The sequence below is a fragment of the Poecilia mexicana genome, unplaced genomic scaffold, assembly GCF_051168715.1.
Source record: "Poecilia mexicana isolate PSO_F unplaced genomic scaffold, ASM5116871v1 scaffold_12, whole genome shotgun sequence".
Classification (NCBI taxonomy): domain Eukaryota; kingdom Metazoa; phylum Chordata; class Actinopteri; order Cyprinodontiformes; family Poeciliidae; genus Poecilia; species Poecilia mexicana.
Genome location: NW_028263381.1, coordinates 24,342,830 through 24,365,180, shown reverse-complemented (window position 1 = coordinate 24,365,180; position 22,351 = coordinate 24,342,830). Strand labels below are relative to the sequence as shown.

Genomic DNA, 22,351 nt, shown 5'->3' with positions numbered 1-22,351 from the left:
CTTTCAGGATTCATTTAAAGTCCCATTTTGGGTCCCTTACCAAATATCACACTTTTTCGATGCACTTATAGCCCAGTTGCATAAAAGTGCATCTTTGTGATGTATTTAAGATGTGACCCATAAATATAACCACCTGATGCAATGAATGGGTCCTAATTGGTAAATGACATAAAAATTAACTCTTTTTTGGCATATTTAGGGTAATATACCAAAGAACACTTTCTATCCTTGTGCAGCTCTGCAGGCGTCATCATAGGGTAGCGACCTAGAAATATAACCACCTGATGCAATGAACGGCTCCTTATTGGTTAATGTTTTAAAGGGGAACTTTCTTTATGTATGGAAGGAGCCATTCTGGGTAAAATACCAAAGAAAACTCCTTTTGGATGCACATCCTTATAGCCCAGTTGCGTAAAAGTGCATCTTGGTGATGCATCATGATAGAGCCGTGACCTATAAAAGACGTCTTCATGTATTGAAGGGTCTTTGTAGGTATTAGATCACCTTCTTGATGCTTCAAATTGGACCTTGTTGACTGAAGAGGGAACTTTCATTATACAGAAGCTGTTATTTTGGGTCACTTACCAAAAAACTCACTTCTTTCTGCAGATCTTATAGCTCAGTTGAGTAAAAGTGCAACTTCAAGGTGAGCAGTGACCTATGCAGAAAACTTCTTGGTGTATTGAAGTCGTCCTTATTGGTAAATGATCTATAACGAAACCTTCTTGATGCATTGAAAGTCTCCTTGTGGCTCGGTTACCTGTAACAACACCTTCATGCATCAAGGAGATTGAAAGAGTCTCAGCTCAAGTTTTAGATTAGATTTAGTGGGGATTAAAGAGGAGCTGTTGGGATGGATGAGCCCCCAGCCGCCTATCTTTGATGCTTAGTGATGCCCTGCAAACAGCATCAGCTGTGGCCAGTCTGTTAGCAGCTTAGTGGCTCTTTAGGACCTTTTTGGAAGCACTTTTCAGAGGCTTTCCTGCAGTCATTAGGCGCTAAGGCTGATTAATGTGAATGGTCAGGCAGGGCTTGGCTTTCTGAGTGAGGAACAGAGAGGGGTGAAGGGTCCCACAGGAAGTGTTTTGTGTCTCCACACAAAGGGAAGACTGACCTCTTAAGCCCCTTAGAGCCTCTTTGCTAATACCCTCACCGGTGCCTACAAAGACACAGGGGATGCCATTTCACCACTCGCATTTAACAGAGTACACACACACACACAAAGAAGCCCCCACTAAGATTAAAACGGCAGGAAAAAGTGAAGCTGTGTGCAGCGGGGTGAGACTGGCAGAGATTAGACCTGAAGAAGCCAAACTGTTTCACATCTGGACACAATGGGTCGCATCGAGGCATTGTTTCCTCAGTTCACACTCCCAGCTCTCTGCCGCATCTTCTTTGGAGATTCCAGAAACTGAACTCAAACGCGTCCTTGGAAACTTTGATAAATTAGTTCAACAAACATTCTTGTAAGCAGCGGTTTTAGAAGTTTGACCAAATTTGGAGGCTTTTCTACTGACCAACTGTGAATTCAACATCAAAGATTTGAAGTAATTTTATATGCATTTCTTATAGTCTAGAGTAGGAAACCATTGATTTATTGCCTTAATAAGCAACATCTATCAGTGGGAGTTCACTTAAGGGTTGATTTAGTTTGATCAGGCATCATAATGTCTCAGATATCCTGAGTCCAAATGGATCCAAACCACAGCAAATGGAACCGGGGAAATATAAAGTCTTCAGAGGATAATATACGGCTAAATGAAATCCGAGATTTAATATTATAATTCATAATTCATTATAAAAACAAATTAAAAATACCAGTGAAGAGACTCCAAGTCTCTGATAACTTTCAATCCAATAAATTCAGTTATAACCCACAAATTAGCTCTTATTACGAGGAATGTGCTTTTTATTCTGGATGGTTGTTATATTAAAACGGGCCTCTGTAAATTTCAGAACTGATATTTTCACCTTCTGTTGGTTAGCATGGAGAGTTTACTAGGTAGTTAATTGAACTCGTTAGTTTCCTGCAGTGGGAAACTGCAGGAAACTGTCAGGCTCTTGTAGAAAGCCTGACAGAATGGCTGTTTATTTTAACATTAGCTTCGTTAGCATTCATAAGCTAGTAAATGCTGTTGTCAGGCCTGAATGTTAACTGAACTAGCTAATGTTTATTTCACCATTAGCATTAAAAAAAGAATAAAGATAGATAAATTAGTGTTAACTGTTAGCATTAGCATTGTTAGCACTCATGTGCTAGGAAATGCTGTTCTAAAATCTAAATGTAACTATTTTAATACGGCTAATAAACATTATGTAATGTTTACTTTAACATCAACTATACTACCTTTCGTTTATTTTAGCATTAGCAGCGTTAGCAGCGTTAGCAGCGTTAGCATTCGGCTGTAAATGCTGTTATCAGTTTGAAATGTTACAGGCTAACTAATGTTTATTTACCACAAACATAAAAATAAACTACATATTAAAGTTATTAACTTTAGTATTTTATAATCTTTTCCTTAATGTTAGCAGTGTTAGCACTCACAAGCCAGTGTGCTGAGTTTTGCTATTTAACGCTAACGTTTGGTAGGTAATTACATTTATTTGCTGAAATACTTTGAACTAAAAATGACAATATGTTTTCATTAAGAAGAATGAATGTTTTTATATAAATAAATAACCTCCAAGTCATTTCTTAGATATCTAATTATTTGCAACATTCTTCTGTGTTTTACGTTTAATAAAAATCCAATTTAAGACCAAATTTAGACCAAAGTGTTCCCCCTTAAAGTCATATTAAACCACTTTTAAAAAGCTTTATTAGGTTGTTTTGTCTTTTGTCACACAGTCACTGGGAAATAAACCGACTTAATTTGTCATTTCTGTGAGTAATGATTCTTTTTATTTCATTTTTGGCAAATACAGCATGTTTTTTTGTGTAAAGCCAGTTATAAACCCAATAAAATTAAACAGTAAGAAGTTGTTTTGGTTGTTAACGTGTCCACAGAGCCGCTGCCGCGCCGCAAACTGCAGCAATAAAAGCTGCCGTTCTTATTAGCAGTCAGTCGTTTCTGTCAATCACTCGCTGGCAGCCTCGGGCCTTTTGCCTTATTAGTCAGAGCATGAAGGGTGTGGAGGTCGGGGGGCGGGGAGGTCGCAGGCGGCTAACCTCTGCGGGGACGGGGGGTGTCGGGTGTCGCCTCATGACGACGCCTCCCCTCCGCTGCTGAAAGCCGAGTGTGAAATTCACAGCTTACCTGACCAGAAAGTCGAGTCTCTGAGTGGATTATGTCGGGTAAAACTGATCGGCAACCTGACAACATGAAGTGTGGCGAAGGAGGCATAATGCTGCGGGCTTCTGTAATGAAACGGGAGATAAGGCGGCGCTCTGCCTCTGTTTATTGGCGGTTTGTGAAGCGCTCGGCGGCAGGAAATCACATTCACTGCGCTCCCTTTGATGCCTCTGGAGATTGACGCTTCCTGCGGGTGGAAACGCGGAGTGTGACCCCACCTTCAGACTCCTGGGCCCGGGCGCCTCGGGTTACAGCCTCCCCTCACACACAGCAGCTTCCTACGGTTTTCTCATCGCAGCCGCAGACGGCATTGTGTTTTCTCTGGGTTTCATGTCAACAAACACAAAGGAGTGGAAAATTCTCCCAATCTAGAAAAACTGGGTCGTCCATTTACAGCTCAGAACCACAATTTGCATCTGTTACGAGTCTTTCCACACATTCTCAGCCTGACTTGGACTAGACCATTCAACAATATGAGGATGGATCGATCTGAACCGTTCAATTCAACTCCTTCTGTGTGTTTAGAAGACAAAACTCCAAATGGGTCTCAACTCTTTTCCATATTCTGGTTTTATCCAGGATTGACCTAATTTAGCTCCATTCAGCTAATCAACTGAGATGAATGGATACATTTAACCCTGTAGGGGGCGACATACCACGATGCACCACATGGTGTCATTGACACACGATGGTTGAATTTAGTACTACAGCTTCTGCGAAATATCATAATGATTTGGTACATTAGCTTCTGCTAAATACTGTGTTGGTGTAGCGCTTTAGCCTTAGCTTTAGCTAAATAACACATTGGTATAACATTTCAGTCTCAGGTTCTGCTAATCACCATGTTGGTAAAGCGCTTTAGCCTTAGCTTCCAGTAAATACCATGTTAGTGAATCGCTTTAGCTTTAGCAGAAGCTAAATACCATGTTAATATATCAGATTAGCAATAGCTTCTGCTACATACCATGTTGGTAGCGCAGCTAAAGCTCATCATTAGTGATTTAGGGTTAGCGCTGCTAACTTTGTAGATAGTTGTGTTCACCAGTGATGATCAATATAAATATAAACTGGTTCCAGTTCCACATCCTTTAAATACGGTTCTGGGTTCCAGAGGAAAAGGGAGCTAAATGCAAATGCCTGCCTCACTTTTCAGATTTTCCTTTTTTAAAATAAATGGAATCTTTGTGTTGGACTCATGAAATAGGGGCCAAATATTAAAGTTTGTGGTTTTATGTTAAAATATTAAAAGATATTTCTCCTGTGGCAGGAGGAGGGAGGCGCCGCTGACTCCACGGCGAACAATGGCCGCTTTCAGCCGCTCCGGCGTTGGGAGAAACCTCGCCGTCCCGAGTCCCAGTCAATATTTGGACGTGGTTGGCTGTTTTTTTCTCACTTTTTTGTGTCCGTTTCTTAATCCGAGCGGAACCGAGCGGCGGGGAGCCGGGAAAAGGCTGAGAGGGGAAAGCGAGGGTAAACAGTGGGAACAATGCAAATGGGGCTGCTCACAATGCCGCTGGGAAACTATCACAACCCGGCGCGAAAAAAACACGGCGTCCAGCCTCAAAGTGGAGATTAAAAAGAGAGCGGAGGAGCAGAGGTCAACGTGGGAAAATCTGAGTCATCTCAAAGGACTTTTCAGCTCAGATACGAATATTTTAGTGATTCTGATTTTTAGTCGCGATCCGATTCACAAACGATTTTTCTGTTCAAACGGTTTAGATTCTGTTTAAATTATGTGACTGTTAAATTCATCAGATTACTTCATTTTATATTTAAAGAAAAATAGATTTGTGCATAAAAGTAACTTGTTGTCAGTTGCTATGGCAACGATTGCGTGCAGAGAGCGAGAGAAAGAGGAAAACGAGTGATTTTCAGTTATTCTTCCATGGTTTTTCCCACATTTGCTGTGGCGAACTGCAGCAGAACGACACTGTTTACATCTACGATACGCGTTAAATAAATCTGTACTTAACAAGTTCGTTGTTTCCTGTATGCAGAGCTGAGTTGTAACCAGATACATTTACATGAGTAACTTTTTTTGGTAAGATGAACTTTTAGGAGTATTTTTACTATGAAGTATTTCTACACTTGCTTGAGTAAAACTTCAGGATTTTCTACCCACTGAATGAAAAGCAAACATGTTTTAACCAGACACACACACACACCTGCAGTTTCTGTTCAAGTTTCATCAGTTTTTTACTGAAAGAAACTGATTTGGAAAAATGTAATTTATCCTGATTTAGTTTTCCGCACTACAAGGCGCACCTAAAAACCTTCAATTTCCTCAAAAGCCGACAGTGCGCCTTATAATCCAGTCCTTATATATGGACCAATATTGAGCCACAACAGGTCAAGTAACTACGGTAAGCAGCCGCCGACTTCATTTTCGCCCGTAGAAGAAGAAGTGCGCGGTGCATGCTGGGATAGTTGTCAGAATGCTGGTTTGTTAATAAAGTTTGACTGACCTATCTACCTACCGACCTGATAATCAGGTGTCTGCAGGTCATCTATCACCAGGTTCTCCACCAACATGCTGTGGGTGAACGGAGCAGGGTGACCATCGTCCGGCCTCGCCCCGACCCAGGAAGGCTCTCCTCGCCGACCGGAGTCGGACTGTTTTGTTGACATTCTTTATGTCAACAAAGTGGCTTTAGACATTCATCCTGGGCTTCGGCTGGGGTTACCAAGGGACCAGCCCCTATACATTTAAAGCTGGAGGGGAAAGAAGGACTGCTGCAGTTGGTCTACCCAGAAAGCAGTTGTCCCAAACTGTAGCGTCTATTCTATGCAAAAAGTTTTGAAATAGGCCGTTCATTGAAGCTGCGCCTTATAGTGCAGAAAATACGGTACTTATGTGAATTATTGTCATTTTGGTCATTCAAATACCAAAATTTCCACGTAACTTTATATTTAGTTCCGTCTGATGACGTAATTTTTAAATATTAAATAATTTGACCAGTTTCTCAGGACTTGATTTGACTTTTTATCAAATACTTTTTGCTCTTATTGAGTATAATTTTACTGTATGAATAGGAGTCATTTTCCTTTAGTTGCTGTTTTCTGCTGCAACTAAATCAGATCATTTCCATTTTAACTGCTTGGCAGAAAGAAGAACTGCGTGTAAAACTATATTTCAAGCTAACAAAGTTAGCCGCAGTGATTAATCAGATTATTTCTTAGATCGATTGACAGAACGTAAAGCAAACGGCAACCTGAGCAGATTCCTTAATTGTCTTGAGGAGGAATATGTTGCATCTGCTGCTGCAGCTCTGGTTGGGAATTATCAGGGATTAAAGGAGACCCCTGGGGTGACGCTGCGCTCTCTCTCCCCCCAGCTGTCCGGGTCGCCGTCCCACCCAGCGAGCCTCTTTCATGACGGAGCTGGTATCAGTTTCCATGGCTTCGGAGACACAAACAGCCAGCGAGATTAGGGAAGGAACTCCGACTCCGATTCTCCGCTGATCCGCCTATCAGCAACAAATAAACACCTTGGGCAACAGGCAGCGGCTGCGAGCGGACCATATGGACCCGGGTGGGCTCTAATGAAGCAGCTAAAGAGCCGCTGAGCGGGGAATTCACTAATGGCTGCCTGTCAGAGCAGCAGTAAATACCCGACTCTTACACTTTACTCCACCGTTTGGGTTCCAAGGCGGCTGACGGCGAACATATGGGCCTCATTTCACTTTCCGCCTGGAAAAAGCTGCACTTTGTGTTTTTCCTGGTTGGATTTCTGGGGGTAATTTCCTTCTGGTGCCACTTTCCAGTTGAGCCCATTGAGAGTGGGATTTGTAATTTGTCCCACGACTGTTAGTAATAATCTACAGATTAAAGGCAACACGCTCCACGAAGCTCGGTCCTGATCCCGACTTCACTGCAGTCGGTGTTTATTCTGGTCCATCCAATTCATTCCAGGGCAAAGCAAACTTCACCAAGACTTTATAGAAACTGAACACATGCAGTCAAACTTAATCCAGATACCAGGCAGAGGAGTCAGAGATGAATTCAGAGAAAACAGGATTCAGTCAAACTTCTTTCTAAAAGTGCAGAAAATAAACTTCTGACTTTATTAAACAACAATAAGATCCTTAAACACCAACAGGACTTATGAGAACTCGATGGATTTATAGAAACCAACTGGATGTATCAAAACCAGACGGATTATAAACACCAACAGTAACTAACATCAGAGTTACGGCTGCACCGATTTATCGCTGCCGATTTCCTTAATTTCAGGAGATCGGTGATATTTCTACATGTGAAGCTGATCTTATCGATTGATGTTATCAACCTCGGCAAACATCTAATAATCATCCACTGTGCTTTTCTTTTCTCCCGTGAGAAAAGTTTGACAAACCGGCCGACCAGCTCATGTCTGCACATTTACAGTTAATAAGTCGCCCCATTGCTGCCAATTCAGTAACTTTCTTGATATATGGAGCAACATTTCAGACAAAAACATGGTTTCGGCCAAAATCGGAATCGGTAAGTTGGGCTTTTAAAAGATCGGTCGGTGCACCAATAATCAGAATCAGTTTTATTCTCCAACTTCTGTCCAAGTAAAAAAGGAATCTGGTTCTTATGATCTTATATTTTAAATCCAGATGAACATGCAGCCCGTCGACTCAGTGATGTGGAAAACTAAAGCAAACAGCAGAAAGTTGAGCCACAGCGATCTCTGGTTCCCATCGTTATCTGATTTTATATGTAAATATTGTGGTTGTTAGTTTGCTGGTATCCATGAACTGTAACCAGTTTGGTTATAAAACATCTTTTAAACCACTAATCTTTAGCAATGATACGTTTTTAGAGACGTGAAGAACAAGAGGAGGATTTAACTTAACATCAAAGAAACATTGAAGTTTGAATTTAAAAACAAAAAGCTGCTTAACTAAAGATTAAAGTTTATTTAAACAACAAAATGGACTCAGATGAAACTGATTTTCCAACTATTTCTAAGTTTATGCTCAGCAGAAACTCAACACTCGTGTTTGAGGGTTTGGACTGAAAGTTTTACTGTTATAGTGATAAAAGTGATGATAGGAATTATTTATTACTTCTTTTTTATGTGACTGTGAATGTGACTGCATGCACCAACACAAACGCTGCTTTGGAAATAAATCCATTTGTAATACGATTCTTTGGGACACCAGTCGCATAAAAAGTGATTTGTGTTCAATCTGCTCACAGGAACTGCATTTCATCATGAGAAAAAAAAGAGAAAAAACTAAAAATACCAACAGTTCCTCCCAGAACTGCTTGTTCTGGGAGGATTTGATAAATAAAATTATCACAATAAATGATAAACGATACGATAAAAACACGATACGATAAAAACATGCCTCTAGTTTACATCAGATCTGTTTATTCTGCTTTAATCGAACTTTAGAAAGTCCAAAAAAGTGAACTCTGGTTCAGCTTGAACGCCAAGCGGACCAGAGACAGCTCCAAAAGCAGGAAGTGGACTACAGTCCAGAGCATTCTGTGTAAATACAACCAAAACAAACGTGTTAGCTTAGCGCTACCAGTAGAAATGGCTCATGGATTTTTACCAAACACAAAAGAGAAATCCTGCAATCTAACTTCAGTTTTGTTTATATTTCATGAAGGTGAAAGTTGCGCTCAGTGTCTTTTTCAGAGGATTTTGTGTCGTTTCCTTCAGTAGTTCTTGGTGCAGCGCCCCCACAGGCCAGGAGGGGAACAGGTTTGGTTGGTTTGACACAGTGCAGAGTGAAAATGTAACAAATTTTGCAATTTTGGCCCCCAGTCAAAATAAATCTACAAAGTGAAAACACCCTGAATGAAGTAACTCTGACCAGAAACTGAAATGCTGAAGATTTCAGCTTCAGATCCTTCCCATCAGCGCGGGAACGTTTTCTCTCTGTGATCAAAGCTTTACAAACGAGAGCTCATGTTTATCTAAATTACAGAAGGAATCCTTTCAGCTTCTTTAAAACAATAGGGTGGGGAGGGGCGAGGAAGGCATGAAAATGTCAACGCATTTCCATTTTTCACGACTCAGTTCCCATTTCAATTCCAGAGTTCCTGTTGGGGGATTTCATGAATGGCTGAGTGTGGACTGCCGGTTCTCCTCCGCCACAGAGAAGAAGGAAAACAAGAATCAGGAGAAGAAGAGTTTGGGGTTTGGGGGGAAGCAGCAGGTTGCTACACCGACTGAAGCTGCATTAAGCAGCGGGCACCGCAGCGCAGGTCAGAGGGGCCCTCCGTGCCTCTAGCATGGCCCTCGTTTACATCATACAGCTTCAAAGTCATGAATGAGAAAAGGGAAAAAGTCATTTGGAGTTACTCATTTATTCGCCCTCCATTCTGAGGGGACAAAGCCCAGGCGGGGCGCCGCGCCGGGGCCCCGCGGACGCCCCGTTTCTGACCCTGACAACGGCCCCCTCTGCGCCGCTTAACCCGCGCCGCGCCTGGTTACAGCCGAGTGTGTGACCCCGGCATGCGGAGCTCCCACAGGGCCCGAGGGGGGCGAGGGGGTTTGGACGGCAGCGCATGGCAACCCAGAAACAAGACTTGGACGCTGGGAAGAGATTCAACGCCAGGAAAAAGTAGAGAAACGAAGGACCTGAAGTCAGTCTCATGGTAAATTTAACAGTTCACCTCCATCACAATAAATGGACGAAAATAAAACGATGTGATAGGCCAGAATAAATACTTTACAGAGTTATAGTGACGCTTTGATTCCTCTGGACCGGTTCTTCAGTTATTTTTACTGCCACTTTAATGGATTTTAAAGAAGAAATAAAATTCACGTTTTTGTGCTTCTAAAAACGACTCAACAAAAAAAAAAACACCCAGGTGTTTATTAATTTCTGGAAAATGAGTCGTTTCAAAAACCTCTTGAATGCAATGTCACAAATCAGCAGCCACTGTTACCTAGCAACCACAGCGGAGTTCAGCCCGTTACCTAGCAACCCCAGCGGAATTCAGCCCGTTACCTAGCAACCCCAGCGGAGTTCAGCCCGTTACCTAGCAACCCCAGCGGAGTTCCAGCACGTTTGGTCGGCTGGTTTTATTGCTGAAAACAGTAATACGGAGCACAGTAAGTGCTAAAACAAACATTACATGTTATGTCAGTTACGTTAAGGGAAAAGTCAACATTGATTTAAACGGCTACATTTAAAGCTGAAAACAGCCTTTACTGGGTTTAAAGTAAACATTAGTTTGTATCGTTAATATCAAATTTATTTTAATGTTTATGCTAAATTAAACAGTTGTGGCTAAATTTTACCTGAGCTAAGAACAGAATTTATTAAGCCTGATAAAAACAAGCCTCTTGTTTTATGCCATTTCGTTCATCTAAGGATCTGATCTCTCGGCCATCAAGACACAATTTTTTCCTGGATTTTTGGCCGCAACATGTGCAATGCACCAGTTCAATGCACCAGAAATTTCCTGTGCTGTAAACAACCATCCTCCCCTGCAAACCCAGAAGTGCCGAGTCGAACAAGATGGCTGTGAAAGTGGCCGACATGGACTGAACGGCTTCCTTCACTTCCTCCACCACCGCTGCTAAAAGTACCGGCAAAATGCAATCCTAAAACAGTGCCGAAAATCAACATCATCATTCACAACTTGTCCTTCTGTTCCTGTTGGTCTGGTTGAAATTCTACCAGAGGGAATGGGAGAAAGTCCAGACTGAGCACCGAAGGGAGATGAGAATCGAAGAAAACTGTAGGAAGGCGACGGCCAGGAAACGGCAAAACAGACAAAAATGATTTCCATGACTTTTCTTTTTTTAAACACAGAAACACAGACGAGGACAAAATGATGCTGGTCATAATTTTCAGTTTTCTAATTTTCACTTTATCACCCGGATTAGCAAGTGGCCTTGGAGTTTCCATTTATCTTAAAATTGCGCAAAAAAAAAAAAAAACTTAGCTTGATGTTACACCAAATATGTTTTTGATCAAAAGTTTTTGACATTAGTAATATGTTTTTCTTGGCTTAATAGAAATTGGTTTATTTCTGCAATGGAAACATTTTTCACATCATGAGTCATGATCAACAACCAGATGTTACCACTGCCAGAAACGACAAAGCCGATGACAGGAAGTGATGGGAGGATGATGGCACCTTTTTTTATGACATCGCGGGAACATTCACACTGTGTCTCTTCTTTAATGGAAAAACATCAAAATGTTGTTTTTTTTCCACATTAGCGAAATGTCGAAAAAGTTTTACACACATTTGTAATGAAAAAGCGGCAACAGAAACACAAACAGCTTTTTATTGAGGGCCAACAAACACGTTTGTTATCCTGGAGGAAAAAAAATGCTGATTTAACCCCAAACGTCTGCAGAAACACACACACACACACACGCACACACACACACACACACACACACACACTTGCTCCCACAGTCACTGTGTTTTTGGTGAAACGCCAAACATGTGGCACTGACTCATGAGGGGAGGCGGCCTGCAGCTCACAGCACCAGAAATGTCACTCCAGCGCAGTCTTAAGCCTTTCAGTCAACAAACACATAAAAGTCTCAAAGCAAAGCAGAAACTTTGAAGCAACTGATAATCAGACTCATAAAGCCTCCAAACAGCAGCTTTAAAAACTGCAGCATGGAAAAACCCACGGCTGTGGAAGCTCAGATCCACGAAGGCCACATCCTGACGGCGGATCGAGGCTCCGGCCATCAACACAAGCAGGTCACTGGACAACGCTCTGCTTTCCAGGGAAACACTCAGACTGGTCAGACTGATTACAGATTCAATAAAAAACACATTTATGACGTGAAACGTTTATTTTAGGAGTAAAATGAAAATAATATGAACATTTTGCAGCAGAACCGCCTCAGATTGGGTCCAACATGATCTGAACTGAATATAAACACTTAAACTGGCCGAACCTGGACTTATTTATTCCATATTAAAAACCATTTATGCTCCGTTTTAAGTGTTTATTTTATGACAAAAAAGGTAAATATATATGAATTAAAATCTAGAACCAGCTGATATTCAGTCAAACCTGCTTTGAATTGTTTCACACAAATTAGAGATAACAAAATAAAATCCACAAAATGTTGGATTTCAATAATTATTTTGCTTTATTAAACTTCATATTGAGGTTAAATCTTAAAACTTTAATGGTTGAGTCATATTACAGGTTTTAGTTTATGATATTTTTACGCGTTTTAGGGTCCAAATTGAAAATCTAAATGATTCTAAGACGCCTACAAATGTTTCCTAAAGAGTTTCTGATCTGGAAAAGTTTTATTTTATCGGTAAGAATCTGAAAAACCTTGAAGTTTTGTTTCTTTCTGTATTTATGCAACATTATCGATGAAATTTGGATAAATTTACTGCAAAGTGGAGATGAGCCAATCAGACGGAGATTAAAAACAGTCAGTAAATTAAATTAAATTAAAAGATATCATCATTTTCTGTATATAAACACAACAACCTACTGAAGTCATGTTTGATTAAAAAATTATACTAAATGTTTTGCATTCTTCCTTTTCCATCTGATTCCTGCCTCAATCAGAGAAACTTCAGCTCATTTCTTTGTTTTCTGAGTTAAAGTCGTGTAAAAATCGGTCCTGCTGGAAATCTGATCGGTGCGTCTCTGCAGAAATGAGTTTAATGCTTCGCGTCTGAAAGCATTGGAAACACTTTTTCACGGATCGTAAACTGGATTTTATAGAACCTGACTTGAGTGCAGAATAAATTGGTCCAATTTTGACAATTGCTTCAATCCAAAGTGGTTTTAATGCAATAAAAACGAAACTTTCCTCAATTTCTGCATGTGTTGTAAAGAGTTTGTCTCTAATTAGGTACTAAAAGTACTGAATTACACTTTATGTGTTTGACCAGTGAGTATGTTGATTTCTTCAGCTATTCTCAATCTAAACCATTAAATTGTGTCATTTTTTGGTGATTTCTCCTTGGAAATAAAAAAATAAATCAGTTTTTTAAAAGAGCTTTAAGAAAAATGGAAACAATTCAGTCCAGGTTTGAAAATCAATGCATGAGCAGCGCTGAAAATGCTAAATTTTTAGTGTTTTCACAACTAAAATAAAGGTTCCATAAAATGTAAAATGTGTTTTTCAGAATCTGTAATCAGTGCAGAATGATCCGGTCCCGGTTCGGTCGGTCAAACGGATCCAGATCCCGAACTGGAGCGGATCAAAGTTCCTGCAGAGTCCCTTAAAACGCGGTGAAATGGCCCTTTAGTGAAAGTTGAGCGCCGCGCCGGGGACTCCCGGTTCGGTTCGGGACACTTACTTTGGGTTGGTCCGGTTCCAGAAGACAGCGTAGCGGTCCGACACCACCTTGGACGCCGGGTCCTGGCCGAACACGCACATCCCAATAATGAGGATGAGGAACAGGATCATTTCCACCTGCGGCATGTCTGCGCTGGGCTGAGGTCCGGTTCTGGTTCTGGTTCTGGTTCTGCTGCGGAGCGTTAACTTAGCCTCCCTCTGCGTGTATCTGCTTGCTTTCTGTTAAATCAGCGGATCTCGAGTCGGTTCCGTTCGGCGTAACTCCGAGTTCAGCTGTCGGACCGACGAGGCGCACATGGAGCGCCGCTGCTCCGGTCCGGAGGCTTCAGGGCGGCCGAGGAGGGTCGGCTTTCTCCGGATCCGGGCTGAACTCTCAGCCGCTCCTGGTCCCGGCTTCTTGACGCAAAAAGAGTGAAGCGAGGCGGAAAGAAAACAACAGAATGACGCACGGGGTCTGCGCCAGGAGCGCACAGGACGCAGTGCTTTCGGGTCTAAGTGAAGGAGAACCAAGTCAGCAGCGCTGTGGCTGCCGCTGCCATGCTCTCTCCCGGACCAACCCCCTCCTCGCTCCCTCGCTCCCTCTCTCTCCCCCAGACTCCCTCCTACCGCACCAGCCGCCGCACGCTGGAAGAAATGTTCTCCTGTTGGGTCTTCAGCCTCATTTTCCACTGCAACTGAGAACAAATCCGTCCATCTGATTCCTCTACAGCAGCAGCTTTCTGCAGAAATCTGGAAAAATGTCGAAGGGGTATATGGAAGGTCAGAAAGGACAAAATTATATAAACAGATGCATTAAATTAGTATCATTAAATACATATATCATCAAATCTTTAAAACAAATATATCAGCAAGTTTCCTGCTGACATCAGGACAAAAATTGAAGGAAACTATGAAAGGTCAGAAAAGACAAAATTAAATAAATTAAACTTTCAAAAAATATGTAAATATTTGATAGAATTTATTGCATATATCAACAAATATGTAAAGCATATATAACAGCAGTTTTCCTGCTGAAATCTGGACAAACATTAAAGGAACATATGGAAGGTCAGAAGGGACAAAATTATATAAATATGTCCATTAAATGTATCATTAAATAAGTAGATGTCTGTCAGGTAATTATTCAATATATTATGAATTCATTAAAATACATGTAGCAGCACTAAATGCTTTATGTATCATTAAATAAATACATTTTTAATAGACAGTGAATTTATTACATATCTTATAAAATCATTAAAATGCTAACTTTGTTGTTACATTAGCTCAAATCAGAAGCTACATTGAATAACATTGTGTGTCTGTGTCTGGTTATTTTTATGTTCCCTCTTTTGTCCCAGTGGTTGATTCTATGGAGGGCCAAAGGGAATAAAATTAAACAAATAAATAGATCATTGATTAGATGTACCATGATTACCGTGATAAGCTTGCAACAGCCAATGCAGATAATTAAACACAAATAAACATTGTGTTTAATTATTTCACAAATCAAATCACCCATGAAAATCCTCCACCACAACAGCGGCCATGTTTTTTTTTTTAAAGAGTCAGATTAAACTGGTGGAGTAACAGATCAGCGTTTCCCCCACCTCTTGTCTTTGATGGGCTAATTTGATTGATAAAATCGTTAATGTTACAGGACCACAAACAATGAAATAATTAAATATAAATTAAATCAATTATCTTCATCAGCGATTAAAAGTTTGCTTTTTAATGTTTAAATAACATTTAGTCAATTAATTTTCTAATAAATAAATTATCAAAGCATTTGTTTAATTATCTATTTATTTAATTATGTCCCTGTTGGTACTCCATAAAAATCAACCGCTGGAACACCAGAATGAAAATAAAAATATAACCAGACACACACTGGGAAAAAAAACATTTTCTCACATTAAATCAGATAGAAATTATTCCTGTTATCAATAAACTATAATCTCTAGTTTAAATAACTGAACTGGGTTATTGATTAAATCATAGTTTGAGATTGGGGTGGTTGCCCAGGGCGCCGTTCTGCTCGGTCCGCCCCTTCGCCTCAGACAGCCTGGCTGTGATTCCTCTGCTGTTTGTTGCAGACATTTCTTACAGCGTGGAGCTTCGGGCTGCGCTGCTCCTCATTGGCTTTGGGGTGTTTGAATGGCAGCAGCTTGACTTACTAAAGCAACATGCTGCTCTGCCTGCAGCATTCCCAGACCTGCTCACTGATCCCGGCCGCTTCCTGCCACAGCATCGCTTCATTATGATTCACCTTCATCTGGCGGTTCGATCCGTTTGGTCAAAACTCAATAAAACCCTGAGTGGATAAAAACAACTCCGCTCCAGATGCATCATAAAAGATCTATTTACTTTTATGGTGATTTAAACTTGATTTTATTTGGATTTCTGCATAAAAACTCATGTTAAAGTGATGGCTTCTGACCCACAGCGCCCCACTGTGGTCAAAGTAGGAAAGGCTTCTTAAACTGAACATTTCTTGGGAATCCATTAAAAAAAACTTTTTAAAAGAACCTATTTTCTTCTACATATATATTTATTTTAATTTTATGAATGTCATGACTAACTACAATCCTCACCTTGCATGAAAATTTTTTTGTTTTTGTTTTTTGAATCCCTGAAATGCAGTTTTACAGAAGTTGTTGTCTTCTTTCCTGACGTTTTCTCTATTTTTTAAAATAAATTGCATCATTAGTTTCAGTCCTCCACTCATATAGGGATATGTTTTCTATCCCTAAAAATGCCAGATTTAATAAATAAGGCTCTTTTCTTTAAGAAACACACAAAATGTTTAACGCCATAAATGCAGTTTCTCATGTAAAACACTTAAAAAATGTGTCAAAAACTTTATACTGTTTTCTCTACCTTTCAAGTAGTTCATGAAAAAATATCTTCACAGCATTAAAAACAATAAAATATAAACTTTTTTGCGGATTTCAACATCAGGGAGTCAGAAGTCAAAGCCAATCAAAAATCACATGCAGTTAGCAAATTAAATAGTTAGCAAACAACATTTTTACTCTAAACTAAATCTTTATAAATTAGATTAATAGTGAAATAGAAAACTGAATATTTAGTTTAGAGTGAAACATTTAGCTTTGCATTCAATATTTATCTTCAAACTAGATGCTAACAGCTAAATATTAAGTTAGCAGGCCAAACATTTAGTTCAGAACTAAATATTTACCATAAAAACTAAACTTGCTGTTTTACTAAATCGTAAATAAGCTAAAAAAAATATAGTTTGGAGCTAAATATTTTGATCCAACAGTTTAGTTAGTAGCTAAATACCAAGTCAGAAACTCAATATTTAAATCTGAACTAATTATATAGTCTGAAAACTAAACTTGCTAGCTCTAGCTTAGTAAATAGTAAAATAAACTAAATTAAATATTTTTGTTTAGTGTAAACTAAATATTTAGTTTTATTGCTAAATATTTAGCATCAAGCTTAATATTTAGCTACAAACTTGGTTCAGTTAGTAGCTAATTAAATTAGCAAGGTAAATATTTAGATCTGACCAAATTATTTAGTTTACAAACTGATCCAGCTAGCTTAGTAAATAGTAAATATTTAACAAGCTAAATATTTAGCTATGTTGCTTTTTATGAAGCTAGCAGGAGTGAAGCAGCACATCCTGATCATAAGGACAGATGAAAAGTCGTAAAGTGATTTCTCAGAGTTTCGGCAGAATCCAGTGAATCTCGTTGTCTCCATATGGAGGAACCTGGACTGGTGGGGAACCAGGAGAGGATTTTATTATCAGTGAAGGAACAAAACACCGGTGGATATTTTCTTTAAGCAGCAGCTTGTCTGTGACCCAGAGCAGCAACAGCCTGGTTTCTTCCACCTAAAGAGATTCTGCTGAACTCCATCCAACCTGCGTCAGCCTCCCCCCTCCATCTGCCGCCTCCAGCCGACGCCACGTTTCTAAAGATTTGTTTCGAAACTGATGCTTTCTCAGCTTCTGTTGCACAGCAGTAAAGCAGATGGGAAATGCAACAGGACGGCTGCAACCCAGCAAGTTCTTCTGCTACATGGACATTAGCATCCTCTGCTAACAAAATATGCATCACTTGAATCGTTTTAGTTGCTTTTAATATCGTCAATTATTGCTTTGAATGTAGATATGAACATTTTCAGAGGAGAGGCTAATTTTCCTGTATCTGTTATGAAAATAGATACATCAGCCTGAATGGAATAGGATGTTCTTCTGTCTTTAGCATTAGCTTCTGCTAAACACCGTATTGATGTCACACTTTAGAATTAGTTTTTGCTAAATACCATGTCAGTAATTTAGCTTTAGCTCCCACTCAATATTCTTATTTCATGACACTGAAATAAGGCACTGGGAAGGCAGAGCATCTTCAGTCAGAGGCTTTTTCAAGTTCACTGAAATACAGACTGCTACAAGAGATCTTTCCTGCCAACAGACATCACTATATATCTGAATTAATGAGCTACAACAACATTTCAATAAAATATGTTTGAATTGAATTTGTTTAAAACTAACTTTTACTAAATACTGTCTTAGTGTAGCGCTTTAGCATTAGCTCCTGTTAAATGCTGATGTTGTGCTTTCATGTTAGCTGAACTAATGGTTATGATTACAACTTTACGATTTTAAACCCTGCAAATTATTAATAAAAATTTACAACAGATTCAGGTAGATTTGAATTTATTTTATATAAGTTTTCACAAATTTTTAACTTAATATAGAAACTACAACTGTTTTACTGTTCTAAAATTATGATTATCATTTATCCTAGGAGTATGCAAGAAACCCATGATAACTCTGGAGAAGCTGCAGAGATTAACAGCTCAGGTGGGAAAATCAATCACTAATTCCTTCCTTTATTGAAGAGGACAAATGTTCTCTGGTCTGATGAATCCAACAACCCTTCAGCTCTGAAGTTTGGGGACTGCAGCTCAGAGGAGGAGATTCGTCATTGAAGGCGGGGCTACGTCCATCCAGGCATTTTGCACAGCTGAATGGTTGCCATGGAGATTCAAGAATTTCTCAAACATGCATGGAAGAATCAAAGCAACACTCCAGGTTTGTTTTTTTTATAGAGTGGAAGCTCATGACTTTGAAAATGATGACAAACAATGAACACGTGGAAAAGCCGCAGAGCGAAATGCAGCAGCTGCAGCACCTGAGTGACAAACACCTGCTTGGAAATCCTCAGCAAGCTGGGATCACCGGGTTCATCTATGTGTTGCTACATGTAAGACTCATCAGACACACGCAGCGCAGCAGGCAGCCTGACGGCGCTGCTCCACCTCACCCAGGCAGGCAGGACTAATCCATGAGCGATAATCACCTCATCTCCCGGCCAACGCGCCTGTCCTGCTTCATTTACGCCTCTCAGACGACTGTGTTGCCCGAGACAATGGAGTCGTTATCAATTACAGTCTGCCAGAACAAAACACAGCAGCCTGTGTCTCACACACACACACACACACACGCACACACACACACACACACACACTTAGAGTATGATTTACTTTGAGTTTACTTATCACAGAGGTGGGTCGAGTCCACAAAAATTGATTAATTCGACCTGATCTGATGTTTCAGCGCCGCTGTTTGGTTAGAGGGAAATGTTCAAATCAGGGCTTCCCAACATGGGGGGCATGGACCCTGAGAGGGTCGTGAGGTATGAAATTGAGGGTCATAAAATGATTTTCAGAATCATAGTTATCTGAAACCTGAGGTGTATGGAAGGCCAAAAGGGCCAAAATTAAATAAATATATCATAAAATATATGAATAATAAACTCTTTATGATTTTTTGCTTTGGTTAATTTCCAATTCCAAATAATTGATTAATAATTCATTTTCCCCAGAAAAATCAGGAAAAAAATACAAATACTAAAGAATTTATGAAACAGAACTGCAGTCAACAGTTTTTCCTTCCACTCAACTTTTCATTTTTATGCAACTTATTAGCATAAACTTATTTGGATAACTGAAAAAAATAAATAAATTAAAAGCCTAAAAAAATCTTAGGCTTTGATTCACAATCCTCTCTTGCTTTCTTTTTCACTTTTTTCTACCAATTTTTTTCCTTCCACTCAACTTTCCATCAATATTTGCCATGATTTTCCCTTCCCTTTAGGCCTTTTCTACAGAGTGTGTCTGTACACATGTACTGGAAGATATTGCTTTGAAAAAGTGTTTTTTTTTTCTGCCTGTTTCTGATTTGAAGGAGCATTTATCATTTTCCCTCCACTTCTCCATCCGCTGTGCGACTGTTCGGCTCTCTGCAGCCCAGCTGGAGGCGGTTACAGTCACTTAACAGACTAAAAGCTCCGCTCTGCTGGCTTCCAGAAAGAAGCGCACATGTAGGCCGGTGTTATTGAAATAAACGATGCATCAGAAACCAACCGAAGAGCCGCCGATTTCCCTTTTTCTCGCACAAATCCTGTTCTCACACAAGAGGAAATGTTAAGGTTTCTCCCAGAGGAGCCGTATGTATTCCTCCAAACAGCTTCCGGACGCTCAGCTTCAGAAGAAGGAGTAATAAAAAGATTTGAAAAAGTGTTGAAAAACACACAAATGATGGTGAAATAGGAGTCGGGGTGTGAGGAAGACGCATGATGACAGGTCGGCTCTCTTGGAGAGACGTGGGAGGTCCGACGTTTCCCCGTTCGATCTGCTCTGGGTCTGTGTGTGGCAACCAGTTCAGCTCCTTTGTATACGTGACCTCAGAGAAGACAAATACACAAAGTCACAGAAAAACCTGAGCCTGAGTAAATGTGGAGAAACACACCTTGAAGCACACCTTGGGGTCTTTAATGGGGGTTCTGCACGGCGTCCATGTTTTCACAGTGACGTGTAGGTAAGTAAAGTCCGTGACCCGCGGAGCCGGCGCTGCTTAGAATCACTGAGACTGAAGGCTGCTGACACTGAAATGTGAGATATGTTGGAACGGGCCGGGGTGAAAATCAGTTCCCATCTTCAATATGAACTGAAAAATTAACAAAATTATCTGAAAAATTGTTGGTAATACAGTTTCTAAACAACATATTGATCATCTTGAATGTTTTATCCTTTTTATTGCTTTTAGAAACCAATAATAATCACCAAAGTTTGGGGTTTTTACCAAAGCAATTACATAAAAAAATCTTCTAATATAAAAGTAAAATCTAATGTTGGCCCCAAAATGTAAATATTTGTTTCATTTTCATTTCCCCTCCTCGCCTGTGGGGGCGCTGCACCAAAATCCTCTGAAGGAAACAACATGGAAACAACAAAGTCCTTCTTCATGACATGTAAATAAAAATGGAGTAGCATCAAATTTTTGCTTTTCTGGGATTTCTCTTTTGTGTGATAAAAACACACGAGCCATTTCTCATCAGGTCAGTGAAACGTCTTGTTGTTGGTTTACAATAATTTTAATTGTTAGCCTTTGTTTATGTCTGGATTTAACGCCTCTGTCTTCTTCTGCTGCAGGATTACGACACATCTCACGTCAATGAAGTAAAGGTCAGATAAAAATAAGTCCAACTTCCACTTATTTGGACACCAAAACAGAGAACATGTTTGAAATTTACCAAATATTTCAGGAAGAGGTCCTTATACTTCAACTGGAAACCTCAAAGATTATGAAAAATTAGTTCCCAGAACCGTCCGGTGGGGCCGATCCAGACAAAGTCGCACAGCTGATTAACATTTCAGCATAAACATAAAGAAAACCTGAGATTTTCTGAGAACTTTATTTTTTAAGCAGTGAATTAAACCCGAAGCGTTTCTGCTTCACGTTGGGTGTCTGGATGTTACTTTATAACACCGGAGCTACGTCACGTCTCTGTGCTTCTCCTAATTAGCGACAGCCTGTGGAGAAGCGTGAGGCGGAGGTAACTCTGATGATGGATCACAGGAATCGATGCCAGCCCAGCAGAGCGGCAGAACCTGGACTCACTGAGGGAAAGGCTGTAAAATCCCTGCAGTTTAGATGCTAATTCATTCATGGAGTGAGTCATAAAGATGGAACAACGTACACCTCGAGTGTTTCCGCTCGATTCTTTGTTGAATGTTGTTTATAGCAAAATGAACAGACATAATAGTTAATGGTTCAGTTAATTGGGCTTAATATGGAGCATTTACATTTGTTTTTCTCTCATTACAAACTGGGGCAAAGCTAATTTTTGTCCTTTATCACTTTATAAAGCATTACTTTTGAAAAAAAGTCTGACAGACAAAGGAGAATAAGACAAACTGCTACAGAGTTTCCTAAGAAATAACACATTTCGTATTTTTACATCATAACTCTTGATTTTATTTAATGTTTTTCTGAAAAAAAAAATCTGCACGACAATCACAATCAGCTTAAACACGAATAAATACAAAGTTTTAAGGATAGAATATAAAAATTAACTCTGGGCTTGGAGCTACAAAAATGTGAATAGATAAGAAAGTAATAAAAGAGAAAACAGATAAACTGTCAGGACAGTTAGCCTGCAAAGAACTGTGCTAGCTTAGCAGCTAGCAGACAATTGTAGCTAGTAATAACTATGATCCTCACTTGCTAAATATCTTAAAAGTAAACTAGCTAGCTAATTACAGCTTCTTACAGCAATTCAGCAACATATCCAATGTGTTGATGAAAACTTAGCTAGCTTACTAGCTTCCTGAAAAGCTACTACCCTGGACAGCTAACTAGCAAACTTAAAAGTTAGCAACACGCTAATTAATCCTGGCTAATAAACGTGCAACCCAGCAATATAGGAAGATTTTAGCACCAATATAACTAATTTTACCCCCATTTTAAATCAATATTGTGACATCTTAACTGCCTCTGTTAAT

General features: G+C 39.9%; 1 protein-coding gene across 1 annotated transcript in view; it reads right to left on the bottom strand.

The window, feature by feature from the left end:
* The window catches only part of LOC106921599 (ephrin-A5b-like), an 86,619-nt gene extending 72,454 nt beyond the window's left edge, over positions 1 to 14,165 (bottom strand). Inside the window, exon 1 of the mRNA XM_014993383.2 lies at positions 13,548 to 14,165. Within this exon, the coding sequence (XP_014848869.1) occupies positions 13,548 to 13,672 (125 nt within the window). The 5' untranslated portion in view covers positions 13,673 to 14,165. The remainder of the gene's footprint in view (positions 1 to 13,547) is intronic.
* Between the last annotated feature and the right edge of the window lie 8,186 nt (positions 14,166 to 22,351).